Here is a 19,128-nt window from a genome sequence, read left to right on the forward strand (position 1 = left end):
TAGCTCTTAAAAAACAACCTTAAAGATTAATACAAAAAGAGATAAAAAAATGTTTATTTTGCCAATGTGTTGATGAATTATTTGCATAATGATCCGTATGACATGAGGTTTTCATGCGATTTTTATAATGGTTTGACGCGCTGTTAAATATAAAGCGTTTATTTTAGCGATATTTAATTGTTTGTAAAACCGCTATAAGCTTAATTGTACATATAATATTATGTATTATCATAATAGTAGTAAAATTAAATGATGAAACAATGGCCATGTATCTATGAAGATATTTTATATGATAGACTATAAAACAGTGCTTAGGTAATTTTGATATAATATGATAAATTTCGCTCGCAAGTAAAGTTGAGAACGGGAGTAAAACTGAGAACTATATATAGCTATATTTTTATTTTAAGGTTATTATCATCATATACCGAATATTTTTTTATCTAGTAAACTAAGCTCCGAGAAGGGTGAAGCTTTAATAACAATACTGTAAAGGAGACCAACACTTAACATTTAGTCTATGTCTAAATTATAATAGTTTTCTTTATTTTATGTTACACCTTTTGATCGATTTCGAAAGTGTTTTTTTTTCCTTTCTGATGCCTTCACAGCATCGTTTTACGCATGGTAGGTTGTTTGTTAGTTAATATGCATAATTTGGATACAGTATTTTATACTGCATATAAATAAATATAATAATTTTTATTTATTTATTTACGTTTCAAAGCTTGAAAGTTATGTAACGGTTGCTAAAAATAAAGCCCAAAAGTTTAGTGTACTATACAGTATAGAAAAACCGGCCAAGTGCGAGTCGGTCTCGCGCACCGAGGGTTCCGTACAAACCTGCAAGGTTTACAAAGTACAATTTATGGTTTTCGTAATTTTTCCTTTATCTATGCTATAAGACGTTGCTTCGTACCAAATTTCAAGATTCTGAGTTCACGGGAAGCACCCTGTAGGTTTTGATTCCCTTGCAAATGTCGAAAATTTGCGGCATAAACGGCTGTATCTTTTGATTGCGTTGGCTTAGAAGTTTGATTTTTTCACAGCTTCAAGGGACAGTAGACCTGAGTAATTGATATAAATTTCAGCTTCATACCTCCGCACGTTCCTGAGAAAAAGGGTCTTGACAGACGGACGGACGGACGGACGGACGGACAGACGGACAACAAAGTGATCCTATAAGGGTTCCGTTTTTTCCTTTTGAGGTACAGAACCCTAAAAACTACGTCGTGAATTTTTCTAGAATAACCAACGCTATAATTAATTCACAAACCCAGTAACACATTACGAAGCATAGAAACACAACACAATATTTACATACTTATTACAAAAATAAGATTTGCTTGAATACATTAAAGTTTTTCTATACAGTGTACAGTGTACTTTGTGAATTGTGATACATAAAAAATATTTTCAAATTTATCAAAAAAAAAATTGAATAAAAAATTTCAATAGACGTGTGCTTTGATTTCGAAGTAGTATAAATAATATAAATCAATAAGATGTTTTATATAAAAAGTATATAAATCGGGTAAGGCATGCATAGAAAAAAGCTTAGTTTTCGCATTATTTTCGTAGTTTGTGAATAATGTCGGTATTAGTCCATGAAATCGATATGAAGAAATTAGTGGCTTATAAGCACGTAGGCGATTATTTGCGAGGATGAAAAAAATTGAACTGTTACAAAAGAAAACGAACCTTACTATGATGAAGATAATTATTTGTGTTTGGTACAGATAAGTGATTCTGAAATAAACAAAAAATGACTTGTGTAGAAAGCAAATAAACACAACGAAAATAACAACAAAAATGTTAAACGTAAAACGAAATCCATAACATTTTTTTACCTACTTCTAAAAGCAATATCTAATAAAAAAACTAATTATGCGTTGTTTTCACTAAACATGTTATTTAAATTTATCTCTGACGCACGGGAAGTTTAACTAGGTACAGTTATCTTTGTAATAGCGCCAATCTTTTAACGGTATTTCTTAACTGTATTCAAGTTTTCACACTAAGAAATATTATTTGTGAATAGGTACATTTTTATTTTATTTTAGTGTAAAATGATATGATCTATACACACAAAACACTACTGGACATCACATAGCATTATTATTTGCAAAGACAACCACAGCCAGAAAGCCAGAGGTACCTAACGTACATCTTCTAAATTATGGGGGTTTTTTGGTCTTATATATATTTATACACATAATACTTTCATCAAATACACCTAATGTATGTAATAATTTATGTCACTTATCAACTTTAAAAAATACACATTGGACAATGTAACTTTCCGCACGCGACTACGTCCGTGTAGTCAAAGGTTCCCTACGCTCCCAGGTTTCTCCAGACACAAAAATCATATCATAAAACCAGAAAAAGAGAAACAACTTTTATATTGAAAGTAAGGATAATTAATAATTATTGATAAATGCGCAACCAATGACGCACAGAGCAGACTGTGTTGTCTATACGTACTGGCGTGTCATAAATGTTCATCTATACATATTTTAAGTTTCACTATTATCTGGTTTTGTTACCCTATATGTTTCCGATTAATTTTAAGCTATGAGAGATGAAACGAATACCCAGCAACTATCCGGTAACCGGTCCATCCGGCGGCCTTAACAATATACGGCTACAATCGACACGGTTGGCCGAATATCCGGTATCCGGTAACCGGCCAAACTGCTATCCGTTTCATCTCTACTATCTATCTTAATATATGTATATAAATCTCGTGTCACAATGTTTGTCCTCAATGGACTCCTAAACCACTTAACCGATTATAATAAAATTCGCACACCATGTGCAGTTCGATCCAAGTTGATAGATAGGATTGTTTAAACATGTAGGTACCACGGGGCGGACCACCAGTAGTACTATAAAACAGTACATACTTGCGTGTCGTACAAGTTGTGTTCGGTCGCGTGCACGGGCAGCGGCACGGTGGCGCCGACGGGCGAGCCGGACGCGGGGGACAGCCCGCCCGTCGCCGGCGACACGCTGCCGCCGCCGGGCGACGCGCCCGCCGAGCTGGGGCTCTGGGAACAAGTACCCCCATACTTGTTAGACCACAGAACATATAAAAGAGGTTAGAATGGCAATAATTCGCCGTTCCTTTAAGAACCGGTGTCGCCTGTGGGTGTGGCCAAGTCCGCACAAGTCCGCTTATGCACATATTTGCAATTTCAAATCTAGCCAATCATAGCGCCGCGCGATCATGGAACGAATCATACGCATGATGATGATGTGAGCAGTGCTCATATCCTTGGCGCGTCTGCCCCGCCTACAATGCCTTTCTAACCTCTTTTATATGTTCTGTGTGTTAGACCACGTGGTGTGATTCTATCGTTAGCCCGGCCGTACACGGACTGCTCGAGCAGTTAACGGCTGAGCGACGTACACGGACTGCTCGAGCTATCGCTACAAACCGCGCAGTTGACGGCTTGAAGCGGTCGCGACTGCTCGAGCAGTCCGTGTACGGCAGTCAATGAATGTCTATAGTTCTCCGCGTTGCGGCGGCTTTAAGCCGTCGGTCTCAATTGCTTGAAGCAGTCCGTGTACGGCCGCCCTTAGTTAACGCACGTGGTATGTAGATAATTGTGACTGTATCGGACTGTTGGATCTCTGGAATGCAATGCATTAATAATTGGCTTCCTAGTTATCGGATACATAACGTGAATTTGTGTAGTGATATTATGTAGCTTAATTAGACTTTATCTGACTGGTATATGGTTGCTTTTAGATCACAGGATATACAGATGTGGGGTTAGAATGATATAATATAATGTGTGTGCATGACACGCGCCGGCCTTTGCCATCTACACGCGCTCTTACCTTTCAGATGATGTTTTCATAGACACAATTATCGGCGCGGGTTTGCACGGGTTATGCAAAATTACATACGCAAATGCACAGATTAAAAAAATATATAATAATTATTTTTATCTGAGCTTATTATGTACATACGTATCGGTGGTGGTGGTAGTCGGGCGAGGCGCGGTGCGGCAGGTAGTGCGGCAGGTGCGGCGGCGGGAAGTGCACCGAGGTGAGGTCGGGCAGCGAGCCGCCGGGCACCTGCAGCTCGCACGCGAGCCCGCCGCCCTTGCCGCCCCCGCCCCCGCCACCCCCGCCGTCCCCCCCGCTCTCGTACACGCTATTGGGTAAAAATCAAATCAAATTTAAATCGTATACAAATCAAATGAAAATCGTAATGAATCGTAAAAGAGGTAAATAGTTATATAAAATTTTATACGAAAATAAAACATGAATAAATTGTAGACATCTCTGATAGAAAATATAGAGAAAAACACATATCCGTCAACTAGATACATAATTGTAAGGCAGCCTACATAAAAACAATGATTCCTAAGTTATTCACCTAAATTACAAACATTGCGATCGCTACATAGGATAAATGAACTCGCTGCATACACGTGCCTGCACTCTTAATGCAGTTATAAACAAATTATTTTACTACAAAATACGTGAGTTATAGAAATATTAAAATATGTATAAGAATGAAGGCAGACAAATAATCTTATTAAACATTTGCTGTAAGGTGGTGTGGGCAGGTAATTTCAATATTTCTTTTTCTGTAATGACGTTCGTTAGTACAACGGATGTGAAAGTATCTACTTACAACTTATTTTTAAACACTTAAACAAGTAATGAAAAGAAATTGGTGATATATTTTTCTTTGGTATAAAAAATTAAGATCATAAAAATGAATAATAAGTTACCAATCTTTTTGGCTCACACACTAAGGTAATATGATTAAAATGAATATTCACATAACTAATCAAATTAATCCATTGATAGAACAACAACTTGCCATTCTCGTTAACTCTATCAATTTATCATACGCCCACTTATTAAACAAACATATAAAAGAGGTAATAAATGCACAATAGACAAGCGACCCGGCTTTTCTTAGAAACATGTTAATAAACCATAACAAAATAATTATGAAGAATCTATGAATATATTAAATAATGAATCATATTATACTCACTTATTATTGTTTGGTATTCTTGGTATTTCACACGACGATCGGGGTCGATTCGTTGGATTCATACCCAGAGTCGCCAATACATCGAGGTGCATATTTGCCGCTGAAATGGAGACAAATTTTCATTATCATTCAGTTTGCCTTATTGTAGAAACAAAAGATTGAGTCATACATATTGTCGGCATACAACGGACCATAATATATTATATATTTATATTTATAACATTTATTTCAGGTAACAGACAATAAATTGTACAGACCCATAGAATAAATACCTTACAGACTAACATACATATAATAATTTAAAACTAAACTAAATTAATACACGCTATGTCTTCGGCGTGTGACGCGATTCCGGGGGGCCGGGTATCCGTCCGCGGAAGCGGCGAAACACAACACCCTGCGGCCAAAACCCTTCGTCCATGTAGACGCTCAGCTTGGCGGTCGGTACTCTCACCACGAAGGACTTGAAGCTCACTTTATGGCGAGACTCCAGCCGTTCCACTCGCAGACTCAAACCTGTCTTCGCATGCAAGTACTCGACAACATCTTCAGTCTTGGTACAGTAGTGCACACGAGACACGTAGAGCGGCGTCGTCGGCACCTCTGCGCGCATCCGCAAGTTTGGATCCCTCGTTGCGGTGCCACACTTGTTCTGACGAGTCAGCTTCCTCTTCTTCTGGACTTTTGTGAAGCCATCCTCGTCGACGCCCTTCGTTTTTGAAGGTAAACTTTTCCGCACGGGTGCGTTTACTCCTTTTGTTGGTTTGGGGGTCGCAGTCATTTTTGCGGCTGCGGCGGCGTAGTCACGTTGAGGAGCAGCTGGCAACGTGACATGCGATGTCTTCTCCGGGGGAGAGGTAACGGGAGCGGGGCGCGAGGCATCACTCGGGTCATCGGCGGTCGGCGACACGTCAACATCAGCAGTTAAAATGCCGACGCATGCATTTTGCGCTCCGCGACGTGCATTCACATATGACGGCACGGGTGACCTACATATTGCATGCGCATCGCGATATGTCGCTAACTCGACTCGTAAATCGGAGATGGTCTTCTCTGAGGCCTCCAACTTGGTGTGTACCTCGGCCAGACTCGCCTTAAGGAATGTGATGTCCTTAAGGAGCCTCGTAACATCGACGTGGTCGAATCCCACCGGTGGAAGTTTATGCAACTCCTTTGCGACGAAATCGGGCACGTCATCGGGATCAGTCACCTTCAATAGGCTGATGATGACCTGTATGCATTTTTCACCCCCGTTCCTGCGGCGGGACGGCATTGTGGCAATCTTGTCTAGCGTTTGGAAGAGTAGCACCTTGCCACTGCTGATTTCCTTCTCGTTAAAGTTAGTTTTGCAGATTTGCATGATGCTAATCTCGTCCATTGTATCGATGGCATTTTGGATGAACGCCAACAGCTCATTTACAATGAGTGTTTTACAACTCATTATAAAAGTTCATGCAGCGGCAAAGCCGCGCGTGGCGCGAATTGTTATTCCTTACTGAAGTGCTAGCACTAATCACGTCCAATTCCGAACGCGTCTAGCGCACGACTGTACACATAATACATGTGCAGTGTGCTGTGTATACATTTATTAATATTAATTAATACTACTGGCAAAATAGCAACACTGGATCTTAGGACAACTAACACTAAACACTTGAATCATGTATTGGTTTAAAGTTACTATTTATTTATTTAAACGAACACTTTTCCAGATTTTAAAAATAATTTCAAAGCTCCATGACATGATATACTTTTTTTAAGATATGTTGTTGAAGTATGGACACAAATCTGGGTTTTATTTAGATAATTAATACAGGCATGCAATTTATTGCAATCATTTCCACCATAAAAATTGGCTCAAGATTATAAATATAAAAAAATGTTGTGTGGTTTTATGAAACCACGGTAAAAGTGAAACTGTTCGAACGGTTCCGAACACTGCTTTGTGTAGCGCATGTCGCGTGACGGTGATGATACACGCGACATGCGCTACACAGACCAAAAAGTTTGAGACGATGTAATAAAAGTTTCACTTTAATTAATAAATAATAATTATGAAGAATTAGAATAATTATGATTATGGCAAATTCTTATTATAATCTTGAGCTTATTTTTATGGTGGAAATGATAAAAACTTACAACTGGTGTTTGTAAACGTCAACATTTATGGTATTTCTTGCAAATTGCAATAGATAATGTTATATGGGTCAGTTTTCCTGTAATGCATATTGTATCTTTGTATGTTGATACAATATGATGTTAAAATCTGTATCATAAGTTTTATTTCAAAATAATTTATCCTTATTGTTTTTCCTCATATTAAAATTAAAGTGTAAGTAAAGAATTATAACACATTAAGATCAGCTTTGTTAAACCAATTACATAATCCACCAGTCATTTAACTAATGCAATTAACTTAAATTAGCCTCCTATTTATGTAAAATATATTTAACTCAGTGTGCCATTCTTCCTTATCACAGCATTTTGCGTAATAAAATGAACAGGCATGCAGTAAAGACCACAATTCATGTTAATATTTTTTGCCTACCATTGATTTCGAGGACAACAACTTTTGGAAAATGATGATCTAAAAAATACTGGTTATCCAAAATAGTTTTATATTTTGAAAATCAACTTAAATATCTAATCAGGAACTTTCATTTATATTTATTTTGAACCACATAGTGATTATACATAGTGAACCCTGATGTGGTATGAAACTTCTTTTGCGCGTTGAGAGTAAAATTTCAAAGTCGCGTCATGGCAATACCGTCACGTCATTGAGCAAGGCGACGATTTTGGTTTTTTTTTATCTTGCCAAAGAAGTTTCACTTCTGACACGTGTGCTCGGCAGACACGCCCTTTTTTAGTGAATTATACGAACATCATTAAAACTAATTAAAATGGTAAAATAAAGCGTTTCCGTACATATCTCACCTCTCCTATGGTTCTGGTGTGGGTGCATGTGTGGGTGGGCGTGGGAATGCAGCGGGTGGTGCGGGGACAGCGGGGGCGCTGTCACCTGCTGCTCCCCGCACGACTGGTGCAGCGCCGAGTCCGAGTTCGTCCTGCGCCAGTTGCTGTCTGGTGGCGGGCTGGAACGATATATACTCTATGCTGTATGTGTGAGAGTTCATATTGGATTGGACATACATGTAACGTGGATAAAGGGCGATTTTTACAGAACCGTACGATATGTGTAGGAAAGTTCATATTGGGTTGTAAAGAAATGTAATATGGATATAGTGCGATTTTAATGATAATGAACTCTATGAAGTTATAGAATACATATAAGGATAGCTTAGCAATAACTAAATCGCAAATCGCAAACGAAAATGAATGCAATAACTAAATCGCAAGACTTTAGTTCTTACTTAAAAAATAGATTACTTTTTTCTAATACTTACAGGTAAATTAGCTTGGAGAAATTTTTGCATATGTAGTGGTGTGTATATTACTCAGATCTTAGAGCGCGTTTCCACTATATCGTTCTGGCCTATACAAAAATGTTTCGATATCCTAACATTACTATTTAATTTTATACTTATTCCTAGCAACACTTTTGTTTTCAATAAAAACAAGTTTTTATTTGAAAGAAAATGGTTTTGACTTTATAAAAAAAAATATATCATTCAATTTTACGTCCTTGAGCAAACGACAAGGCGACTACCGTGAAACAATAAAATATCGTGTCCATAATAATTTGTTTCATAATTAATATTTGACCATAATAATTACGAAACAAAACAAATAAATAAATCGTCACTTGATAGTGGAAAGTGGAAACACGCACAAAACCAGAATAAACCAGTTTACGCTGTCCGCAGGTGCCACGTGCAGTCGTTACTGTGCCTCCAGTGAATAAGGGAATAACTCAAAAACAGCACTTTTCAGGAGAGACAAAAAACTATATATCAATACTAAATCTTTATTAATTCAAAATTTTAAGCTTGTATGTGTAAGATATGATGTTAGACTATATTTTTACATATGAACACATATTGTAACAACCCCATAAATATACTTTTTTCGTGTTTTTTTGTAGTTGTGGCCTTATGAACGAGTACTTCATGGAATAACTCAATGTATTCACATACATTTTTTTTTACTCTTTGCAATATAACGACTTATGCCCTTATGCACTATGTTCATAATCGCACAACACGACTTATATTATTGCCAGTTTTGGTTTTATAGAAATGATGTGACTTATTATGCTTGAAATTTGTGTACTTTATGACTCAATTGACGCATTTTAGTGGAAAAACTATGCACGTAGCTTGAAAAACGAATGAAATCAACGGGTTTTTTATCGTTATTAGATAATAAAAACAAAACAAAATTTAAGTATTTATGCATTTAACCCTAGAAGTCCAATCTACGTAAATTTGACGTATGAACTCTTCTATATTTACCATCGAATCGCTGCAAAATCCAGAACCAACTTATTAGCCGTCTAGACCTAGCAGTACATAGTTGGCTCATCCAGGTAAATTCCGCAATTTGGTTGTAAAGAGGATGTTGTGCGTCATTTTGACGTATAATTAGGCTCTTCGTAACTTTTAAGATTGTCTCAAATTTTTATTTTGTGATTTATTTGAATAATTTTTTTCCAAGTCACGTTTCACATGATATCTATAGTATTATACTATAGATTGAGTATAAAATGGGATCCAGACAACTTTTATACTAGGACGAAAAACCTTCAATTTTAGTAAATGACGATTATTGTCCTCCGCTGGATTTGGACTTCAAGCAAGGGGATTGGGTGGCTGAAGATGTTGTCCGGGGTAAAACCGAATATGTTATGGGGTTTTGTTACCCATGCATAATGAAAGTCGTAGATTGTAAAATAAACCTTTAATTGATCTTTCAATAATACAGTACTATGTTGTTAATGCTATACAGTGTTTCACCAGTCACCACAATGAGTCTAGTCTGTACAGGTTAGCAGGAGACAATCATTGAGTATTGGTATTAAATAATAAATACGTATCAACTGCGTATTGCGTTTTGCGTATTAACTATTGTCCTAGTGAAAATTAATCGTCGAATCAATTTAAAATTCGATCAAGTGCGTTCCGTTTCGGAACGCCACAGATAATAAAATATAGATAATAAAAGTGGCAACGCCACAATGTCATGGTGGTATACATTGAGGATACAAGCACTATAAAGAGATAAGAGAAGCCCGAAAACCATATTCCTGTATGTTCAGTTAATACAGGAAAAGTTATAGGTGGTCAGTGGCGATATTTTACGGCATGATATAGAATTTTAACAATTTCTATATCATATGATATTAAAATAATGTAGATAAATAAAGAAAATACATTGAGCCGCAAAGATTTTATGAAAAAATTAAGCACAGATTTGAAGGTGCCCTGGATACGACTTGTGGCACGCACTTTGAAGAGACTCTACGTGACAAAAGCCCAATTTTTTCAAAATATGTGGTACCAGAGTATCCATAAAATGTTTACGAAAATGCAGGACCAAAGAAGTATCGATATTGCGGATTTTTTTCTTATAAAAAAGGCAAATTACCAAAGCACAGTGGCTAAAACGCTATATGCGGAGAAAACGATATTCATAATTGTCAAGACTGGTTATAAATACTTTTTTTTATGCGATTATTATAGACTACAGTATTATTGTCTTGATTATTGTAGTTAGATAATTAAAAAAAAAAGATTAAAAACGAGTTATTTTTTAAAAACTTACCCAATTATAAGAAGAAAATATAAGTTTAACATTTTTGTTGGTTTTTTTTAGATGATTCAATTATCGTTCTGTATTTATATAAACAAAGAGTATATGATTAAATGCACTTAATGTGTTAACTGTATTTTTAATATCTATTGCAAAAAATAGTTAATTTCCATAGAAATATATTAGTATCCCAAGTTAACTGATAATTATACCTTTTTTAAAAATATAAAGATTTGTTGTTGCAGATTTATTGAAAAAACGATTTAAAAATAATAAGGAATAGTGTGTGGTGTTGTTTCCGTGCAGTATGCAATTAATAGACCAATAGCAACACGGCATTAATGCCAAACTGTCTCATGTCGTCACTTGAACCAATGACACTAAAAGAGTTGTTCCTTTATGCTCATGTTAGAAAAATGACACAAATGCGTTTATACTAAAATAGTGTTAGGACTGATGGAACAAAATGAATTAAGTCTTTATTCAAAATGTATAACTACACATACGTCTTTGTGTTCGTGGGTACTTTTGACTCGAGACGAATAGTTCCTTTGCGATTGCCTAAAATGATGGATAAGGTAACTTATACCGTTAATCACACCCTACTTATACCGTTTGGGTCATTCAAAAAAATGGGTTAGGACGCAGCTAGAGATATGACCTTTTGATATGTTGTGTATTTTGACGAGCTGAATCCAATGGTGCAATAAAAACCAAAGGGAATAACTCGTCTTACTCCCTTATTCACTGGAGGCACAGGTTTGGTAGCGTTAGAACATAAAGCACATTTCATTCAAAAATTATAATTATTATGTACGTAGTATAATTGATAAATTTTGTATTTGTTGATTGTTGTTATTATTTGTTATTATTGTTATAATATTTGTTGAAGTGAATTACATGTCCCGCAGCCGGAGGCCCCAAATGAAAACTCAGATGTACTTAAAAACTACATTTAATAGCTAAAATGAGACTTTTACACCCATGTCTGCACGATGCAGACCGGAGTTAAAGAATGAATTTATACAGTTTAATAATTATAAAGACGTAAGCTTGGATGCTAACTAAGGGAAATCGCATCCACATTCTATTCCCGTGCGAACGGCGTATTTAGCAGTTTTGTATGAAGGCAGGGCCATAACTAGTGTTTAATTTGTGTGTAAGTGTTGTAACTTTATATTGTTAATTCAATATGGCTCCAGTGTTAAAACATGGTCGAGGCAAGCCTTTGACTTCTCAAACTAAAGAATTAAACTTTAAATGTCGTTTCTTTTTCAGGTTAGTAAATTTTTCATTTTAGTAACATTGTTAATGTAAAAGTTATATGTATGTTAAATGTGCAAATATTAAAATAAAGTCTCATCTTTTTCAGAGGAGAAACACATATAGTTTAATTTAAAATCCCTTATATATACATATAAAATAAAAACTAAAAATAAAATGTTGTTTTATTTTATTTGCTGACCATACACTACTACAAACGCAAAAATTTCTCCAAGCTAATTTACCTGTATATCATTACTTTTTAGTGAATAAGGCGATGACGTTTTTTGTTTAAGTTTTTTTCTATACATGGCTTTTACAATGCTAATGACGTCAATAATATAATTATTATTTATATTAACACGAATTATATTTAAATAAAAAGAATTTGTGTTATCTGCACTACAATAACAAACAATGTTCTTTTAAATGTACCTACCAAGTTAATTTATTTACTTGATATAAACTCGTTCATAAGATTTTAAGGTAAGTACTAAATCTCTGACGTTATTTCAATTTGAACCGAATTATGTTCATTCCTATTTCTTATATTATTTATTCAGTTCTCTGTGATGCAATTATTATAAAATTATTCCGATAGTACTTAACAGAAGGAGTTATGTTTTTCGGGTTATGTTTTGATAGTATGTACCTATTAAATAATGGGCGTATTTATGCACGTAGGTACATAAAAATAATTATTTTCGTGTGGTACTATCGGTACCGTATAGATTGCTTGATTAATTTAAGACTCAGGAGTTGTTAGACGCGAATCAATTGTGAGAGACAAATCATGAATATGACAATAATTATTGAGGATAGAGTTTTGGCGGCAATTTACAATCATTAAATTTTTCTTGTTTCTACAAATGTTATTGAAATTTTTAAGTTACCAGTTTTCAATTACTTACTTAGTTTTTTATGAATTCTATAGAAGCTTGTTTATTTTTCAACTTGCGCCTCATACCTACTAGCAAAATGGCGCGAGGCGCGTACACATTCAAATTATAATTTGATTTCGTTTGACGTAATCGATTGCATGCTATGCGGTTTCGTCCTCTATTGAAATAGGTAAGAAGTATATAGTCCGTTGACCCTATACTCTGGCTATAGGATCAAGTCACTTCCAAGTACAGACCAATGCCGATGCAAATTGTTTCCTGTTCATATTTGTCATAAGCTCAAACAATAAATTTATTAATTATGAATGAGGTTTCCTCAAATGAATGACAATGGGAACCTGGTCATACTTGCATGTGTTTTAATGTTGCATAGAAAGTATACATTGTAATCGTAATATTTGATATAATAGTAGTACTTGATATGTACATGAAAGAACATTTAAATTTTGACTATACATAACACGTTTTTAAATCGAATCGAAACAACGGGTTTATAGTCAACCCGGAAAATAAATTAGTAAACATTTATAGCATTTATTACCAATGTGATTCGTATAATTTTCATAGCATAAAGACTGGAAAACGTTACTTTCATTGACCTCACGAATAATAATCCTTGGCAAATAAGTTCCTTTTACTTTACTTTTAAACAATTACGTGTTGTACGAAATTAACAATTTAGTCCATTGAATGAGTCCCTCCAAGGGGGGTCTAGAGTGCGTGAGTTAGTAACGTAAGATGTTTCTTCGGAAACATGTCAAGAGTCCCTAGGTAATAAACATACTAAAACCCCGGGCCACTAGGAGGAGCCCCGGAGTGGGGGGAGGGGGGAAATGGGTCCATTTTTTCATTTTTCGCTTAAATCTCAAAAACGGTACATGTTAGAGAAAAACTTTCAAGGAAAAGTTGAAAGGCCATAAAATTATCTACAAGTTGTACCTGAATCATTTTTTCCTATATCCTACCGTTTCTGAGTTATACGCAGTAAAACATGATTTTGGCTCAAACAATTTCCACATCAATCGATCAAAAAATATTTCTTTCTTCCAAAAAACTCAAATGTGCAACATGTGACCGGTACTGATAGATTGCTCTTAATTAGGTCTATAATTGGTAAAATAAACACATTCCTCCATGGAAGCCTTTAGGAGGAATCGATTGTCAAAATATTATATTATGGTAGTTTGAGTTACTGAACTTGATCTTTTTATTTTTTTCTTCCAAAAAACTCAAAAGTGCAACTTGTGACCGGTACAGATAGATTGCTCATAATTGGGTCTATCATTGATAAAAATACCAGATTCCACCACGGAGGCGTTTACGGGGAATTGAATTTTATCAGGGTAGTTACGATACATGAACATTTTATTTTTTTTCTTCCAAAAAGCTCAAAAGTGCAACTTGTGACCGGTACAGATAGATTGCTCATAATTAGGTCTATCATTGATAAAAATACCAGATTCCACCATGGAGGCGTTTACGGGGAATTGAATTTTATTAGGGTAGTTAGTTAAAAAGTTCATGTATCGTAACTACCCTAATAAAATTCAATACCTCCTAAACGCCTCCATGGTGGAATCTGGTTTTTTTATCAATGATAGACCTAATTATGAGCAATCTATCGGTACCGGTCACAAGTTGCACTTTTGAGTTTTTTTGGAAGAAAAAAATAAAAAGTTCAAGTATCGTATCTACCCTAATAAAATTCAATTCCGCGTAAACGCCTCCGTGGTGGAATCTAGTATTTTTATCAATGATAGACCTTTTTATGAGCAATCTATCTGTACCGGTCACAAGTTGCACTTTTGAGTTTTTTGGAAGAAAAAAATAAAAAGATCAAGTTCAGTAACTCAAACTACCCTAATATAGTATTTTGACAATCGATTCCTCCTAAAGGCTTCCATGGAGGAATGTGTTTATTTTACCAATTATAGACCTAATTAAGAGCAATCTAACAGTACCGGTCACAAGTTGCACTTTTGAGTTTTTTGGAAGAAAAAAATAAAAAGATCAAGTTCAGTAACTCAAACTACCCTAATATAGTATTTTGACAATCGATTCCTCCTAAAGGCTTCCATGGAGGAATGTGTTTATTTTACCAATTATAGACCTAATTAAGAGCAATCTATCAGTATCGGTCACAAGTTGCACTTTTGAGTTTTTTTGGAGAAAAAAAATAAAAAGTTCAAGTATCGTAACTACCCTAATAAAATTCAATTCCCCGTAAACGCCTCCGTGGTGGAATCTGGTATTTTTATCAATGATAGACCCAATTATGAGCAATTTATCTGTACCGGTCACAAGTTGCACTTTTGAGTTTTTTGGAAGAAAAAAATAAAAAGATCAAGTTCAGTAACTCAAACTACCATAATATAATATTTTGACAATCGATTCCTCCTAAAGGCTTCCATGGAGGAATGTGTTTATTTTACCAATTATAGACCTAATTAAGAGCAATCTATCAGTACCGGTCACAAGTTGCACATTTGAGTTTTTTGGAAGAAAGAAATATTTTTTGATCGATTGATGTGGAAATTGTTTGAGCCAAAATCATGTTTTACTGCGTATAACTCAGAAACGGTAGGATATAGGAAAAAATGATTCAGGTACAACTTGTAGATAATTTTATGGCCTTTCAACTTTTCCTTGAAAGTTTTTCTCTAACATGTACCGTTTTTGAGATTTAAGCGAAAAATGAAAAAATGGACCCATTTCCCCCCTCCCCCCACTCCGGGGCTCCTCCTAGTGGCCCGGGGTTTTAGTATGTTTATTACCTAGGGACTCTTGACATGTTTCCGAAGAAACATCTTACGTTACTAACACACGCACTCTAGAACTTTTTATTCAATGGACTAATTATATAGGAAATTAAAAAAGGTTACTGATTATTTTGGCTTGATCTTTTCAGTTAATAATACATAGGGAAATTATTCGACAACCTGCTTCTTTTTTTTGGGTTAATTTTAACGCTACGTTTATTAAATTCTTATTCAGTCTCTATGTTTCCTGGTACATATATACAATTTATTTTTATTCCGGACTAAATCGGACTTTTGCGACAAGTAAATGTTTTACTTCCTATTTATTGCAACAATATTACTTCGTATCTCTTATATTCAGTCGTAAAATTAGGTAAAATCAGCGCAGTTTCACGCATAATGAATAGATTTTAAATCATCTATTTTATTACAATTCACCATTTACGAAGGATTTCAAACATTATTTCGTATTTAAAACATTGTTCCCTTAATTTGTAAAACTTGCACGTGTAATAAGAATGTATTTATAAGTTTAATGTAGTTTTATTATTTGAGTCAATAATGAAGTAACTTGAACAAACTTAAATTCGTGATTCCTAAAAGTAACAGCACACATACCCAAAATCAGTTTCTAATAGGAAAAAAAGTTGTTCAGTATATCAAAGTAAAACCAGAGTAACACTTCACAAATAAAATTGTTATAAGACCAAATTTCAGTAGCAAAAACTAACAATGTACACTACATACTTCATTTGGATTTGTGCTTGAATATTTGCCTGTGATTTAATTTTATTAATATGTAAAATCAATTCAATATTTGAAACAGTCTTCATTTATTATTCTCATCCTCCATTATAAATATAAGTAGAAAAAGTTATGATGAATAGCAACAAAAACCACTTAACAGTGTTTAGTATTGAAATTAAGTTAGTTAAACATCCTAACATATCCTTTAAATGTAAAATTTTATAAGAATATCGATATGGATGAATGTTTTTTACACTTTCAAACGAAAATCAATGAATAGATTTTTGACTATAGTTATATCACGCTATAGCGTAAACTCTGCTCACAGGCAAAACAACACAGCACAGCTAATTCTATATTATCTTAATCTTAATACTATTATAAAGGCGAAAGTTTGTAAGGATGTATGGATGTATGGATGTATGGATGTTTGTTACTCTTTCACGTAAAAACTACTGAACCGATTACAATGAAATTTAGCACACATATAGAGGGTAACTTGGATTAACACATAGAATAGGTTTTATCCCGGAAATCCCACGGGAACGGGAACTATGCGGGTTTTCCTTTGAAAACGCGGGCGAAGCCGCGGGCGGAAATCTAGTTATGTGTATAAATTAAAAATGGTCTTGCTTACCTGAGATACACGGTACTTCCATACGGACTTGTGTCATGTTTCCTATCTGCCGGCCTCCGCATGGGCCCAACGGACGACGAGGCTCGTCCCCGTTGCCCCGGCGACCGCGGCGACGGCGACATCCCCCCACTCCTACCACCAGACATTGCATATTGTGTTGGTATTGTTGATTCCTCTGGCTGTTGAATAAAAAAATGTATATTTAATAATAATTGATTACAAAATAATATTCATCTATTTACTACCAACTAGCACATTAATACAAGAATAAAAATTTTATCACATTTACCTTCAAACTACCCAATTCGTACAATACAGCAAATTATTTTCAAAATCATCTTTAAATAGTACTCCATTAAATACTTTGTGGACTAACAGTGATGGAAGGGTCAACTCAAAAGCTTAAGGCAAACTACACATGCTACATAAAAAAAGAAGTGTAAATAATATGACAAACATTCCCATAGACCTTCAAAAACAGCTACTTTCATTTAAAAAAATAAAATATATGTAAGTAACAATACAATTTAAACTTTAAATCAATACCTATAAGGTACATTATAGAATATGTTTTTGAAGTGTTTATAAGTCAAACAGATGATGGCATGGCCATGTATAAAACCTGGAAAACACATGTTACAAAACAAATAAAAACCGTGAGCATCCAGCTCCAACAAATAATTGAAGGGCTATGATAAACTATGGACATTCAATAGACAATAAATTTTAATTAAATTGTTGAATAAACAATAAATAATACCTTAAAGCAACTTTCTGAATGTATCTAGACAGTATATTTAAGTTTAATAGAAAATAAACATCAAAATAAATATAACCTTAACTACTAACAAAATAGTAGCATACAGTAAAAGGGATGGCTTCAAATGAAAAAAAAAGGTAGAAATCAGCGAGTCGACAACACACTACATATTTTAAATGCAGTTTCGAGGAATGAGAAACCTTTATGATCTCTGGTTGAGTAGAGGGTGGTTGCGGTGCTGCAACATTAGGAAGAGAACCACTTCGGAATGAACCCATGGTCTGTTGGTTTTGTACAATCTGGGGCTCAACATTCTCAACCAACTCTGTAGTTGCTTTTACACGTGTTCTTCTACTATTTGAATTTACCTGCAACCATTTAGCTTCAAGATTTTTCTTTCTCTATATTGATTATCACATCACTACACAAAAGCTAATTATGGGAAATAATTATAAAAAACTAATTAAAAAAAAAATATAAAATAATTTTTACAATTATCAAAATACTTAGATCTATTAGTTAACCTTATTCGATATAAAAATGATGAGAACACTATCGATAAACATTCCAAGACGAGAATAAATAATAACACCATAACACTGATAGATAAACAATAACAGAAATATTCACTGTTTAGAAAAACTATGTGTGAGGAAATTCTCGTAGTAATTATTTCTCTGATACCAGTTTATTTATTATGATTTTTGTGTAAGAGAATATCAAATAACAAGAATATTTCTAGCTATTATGATGCATACAGTACGAAATAAAAACTTGCTATATATTATCTATTGTTTTGAATTGGTTTTTATCAAATATCATAAATTATTTTAAGTCGCAAAAAGTGAATTATTCTAGCGATTATTGTTTACGTCGGCTAGCACATTTGACGGCCAGGAAGCGATTGCCTGAGTAAATAGGCGATTCGCGACATACCTTATTGGTTGCGTCGGAAACTTCACGCATAATTTTTTCAAATGCAGCTGTTTCCTCTGCCTGCTTTTGATTATGAAGGGCTATTTTTTCACTAAATTTTCTAGGATTCGCCATGATGATCAACAAACATTTATTCTTCTCTTTTTACATCACAATTTTCTGCGCTCCTAGAACCAAAACGCGCTTGCCTGTCAAAGACGACAGACAAAAATTACCAGATTGCAAAATTGAAAACGAAAGACCATGTATAGAGAATATATAATGCAACAGATATGAAACACAACCTAATAAATAATAGGCATTTTAGGGTCATTTTTATGAATTTGCAAGAAGATGGATTCATCTTCCAATCAGCCACGATCACATATTTTAAAATAAAAAATTGC

The 19,128-nt window shown here is 34.7% G+C and overlaps 1 protein-coding gene across 6 annotated transcripts in view; it reads right to left on the minus strand.

Annotated features, from left to right (window-relative positions):
* The window catches only part of LOC149901805 (uncharacterized), a 34,657-nt gene extending 15,606 nt beyond the window's left edge, over positions 1 to 19,051 (minus strand). The window contains exons 1-9 of one of the 6 annotated variants that reach the window (XM_090111327.1): positions 19,027 to 19,051; positions 18,743 to 18,930; positions 18,007 to 18,174; positions 17,047 to 17,225; positions 7,964 to 8,121; positions 5,027 to 5,126; positions 3,982 to 4,168; positions 2,910 to 3,053; positions 1,702 to 1,749 (exon numbers count right to left, since the gene is read on the minus strand). In XM_090111327.1, coding sequence (XP_089967453.1) covers positions 1,702 to 1,749; positions 2,910 to 3,053; positions 3,982 to 4,168; positions 5,027 to 5,126; positions 7,964 to 8,121; positions 17,047 to 17,225; positions 18,007 to 18,174; positions 18,743 to 18,856 — 1,098 coding nt within the window. In that variant the 5' untranslated portion in view covers positions 18,857 to 18,930; positions 19,027 to 19,051. Of the gene's footprint in view, positions 1 to 1,701; positions 1,750 to 2,909; positions 3,054 to 3,981; positions 4,169 to 5,026; positions 5,127 to 7,954; positions 8,122 to 17,046; positions 17,226 to 17,335; positions 17,468 to 18,006; positions 18,175 to 18,678; positions 18,696 to 18,742; positions 18,931 to 19,026 lie in introns of those variants that run through there. The other 5 variants (XM_090111321.1, XM_090111322.1, XM_090111325.1 and 2 more) reach the window with 5 other exon arrangements.
* Between the last annotated feature and the right edge of the window lie 77 nt (positions 19,052 to 19,128).

Source organism: Colias eurytheme, chromosome 16 (genome assembly GCF_061535395.1).
Source record: "Colias eurytheme isolate Ceu_HAF_F1 chromosome 16, ilColEury1 Martin Lab GWU primary, whole genome shotgun sequence".
Lineage (NCBI taxonomy): Eukaryota > Metazoa > Arthropoda > Insecta > Lepidoptera > Pieridae > Colias > Colias eurytheme.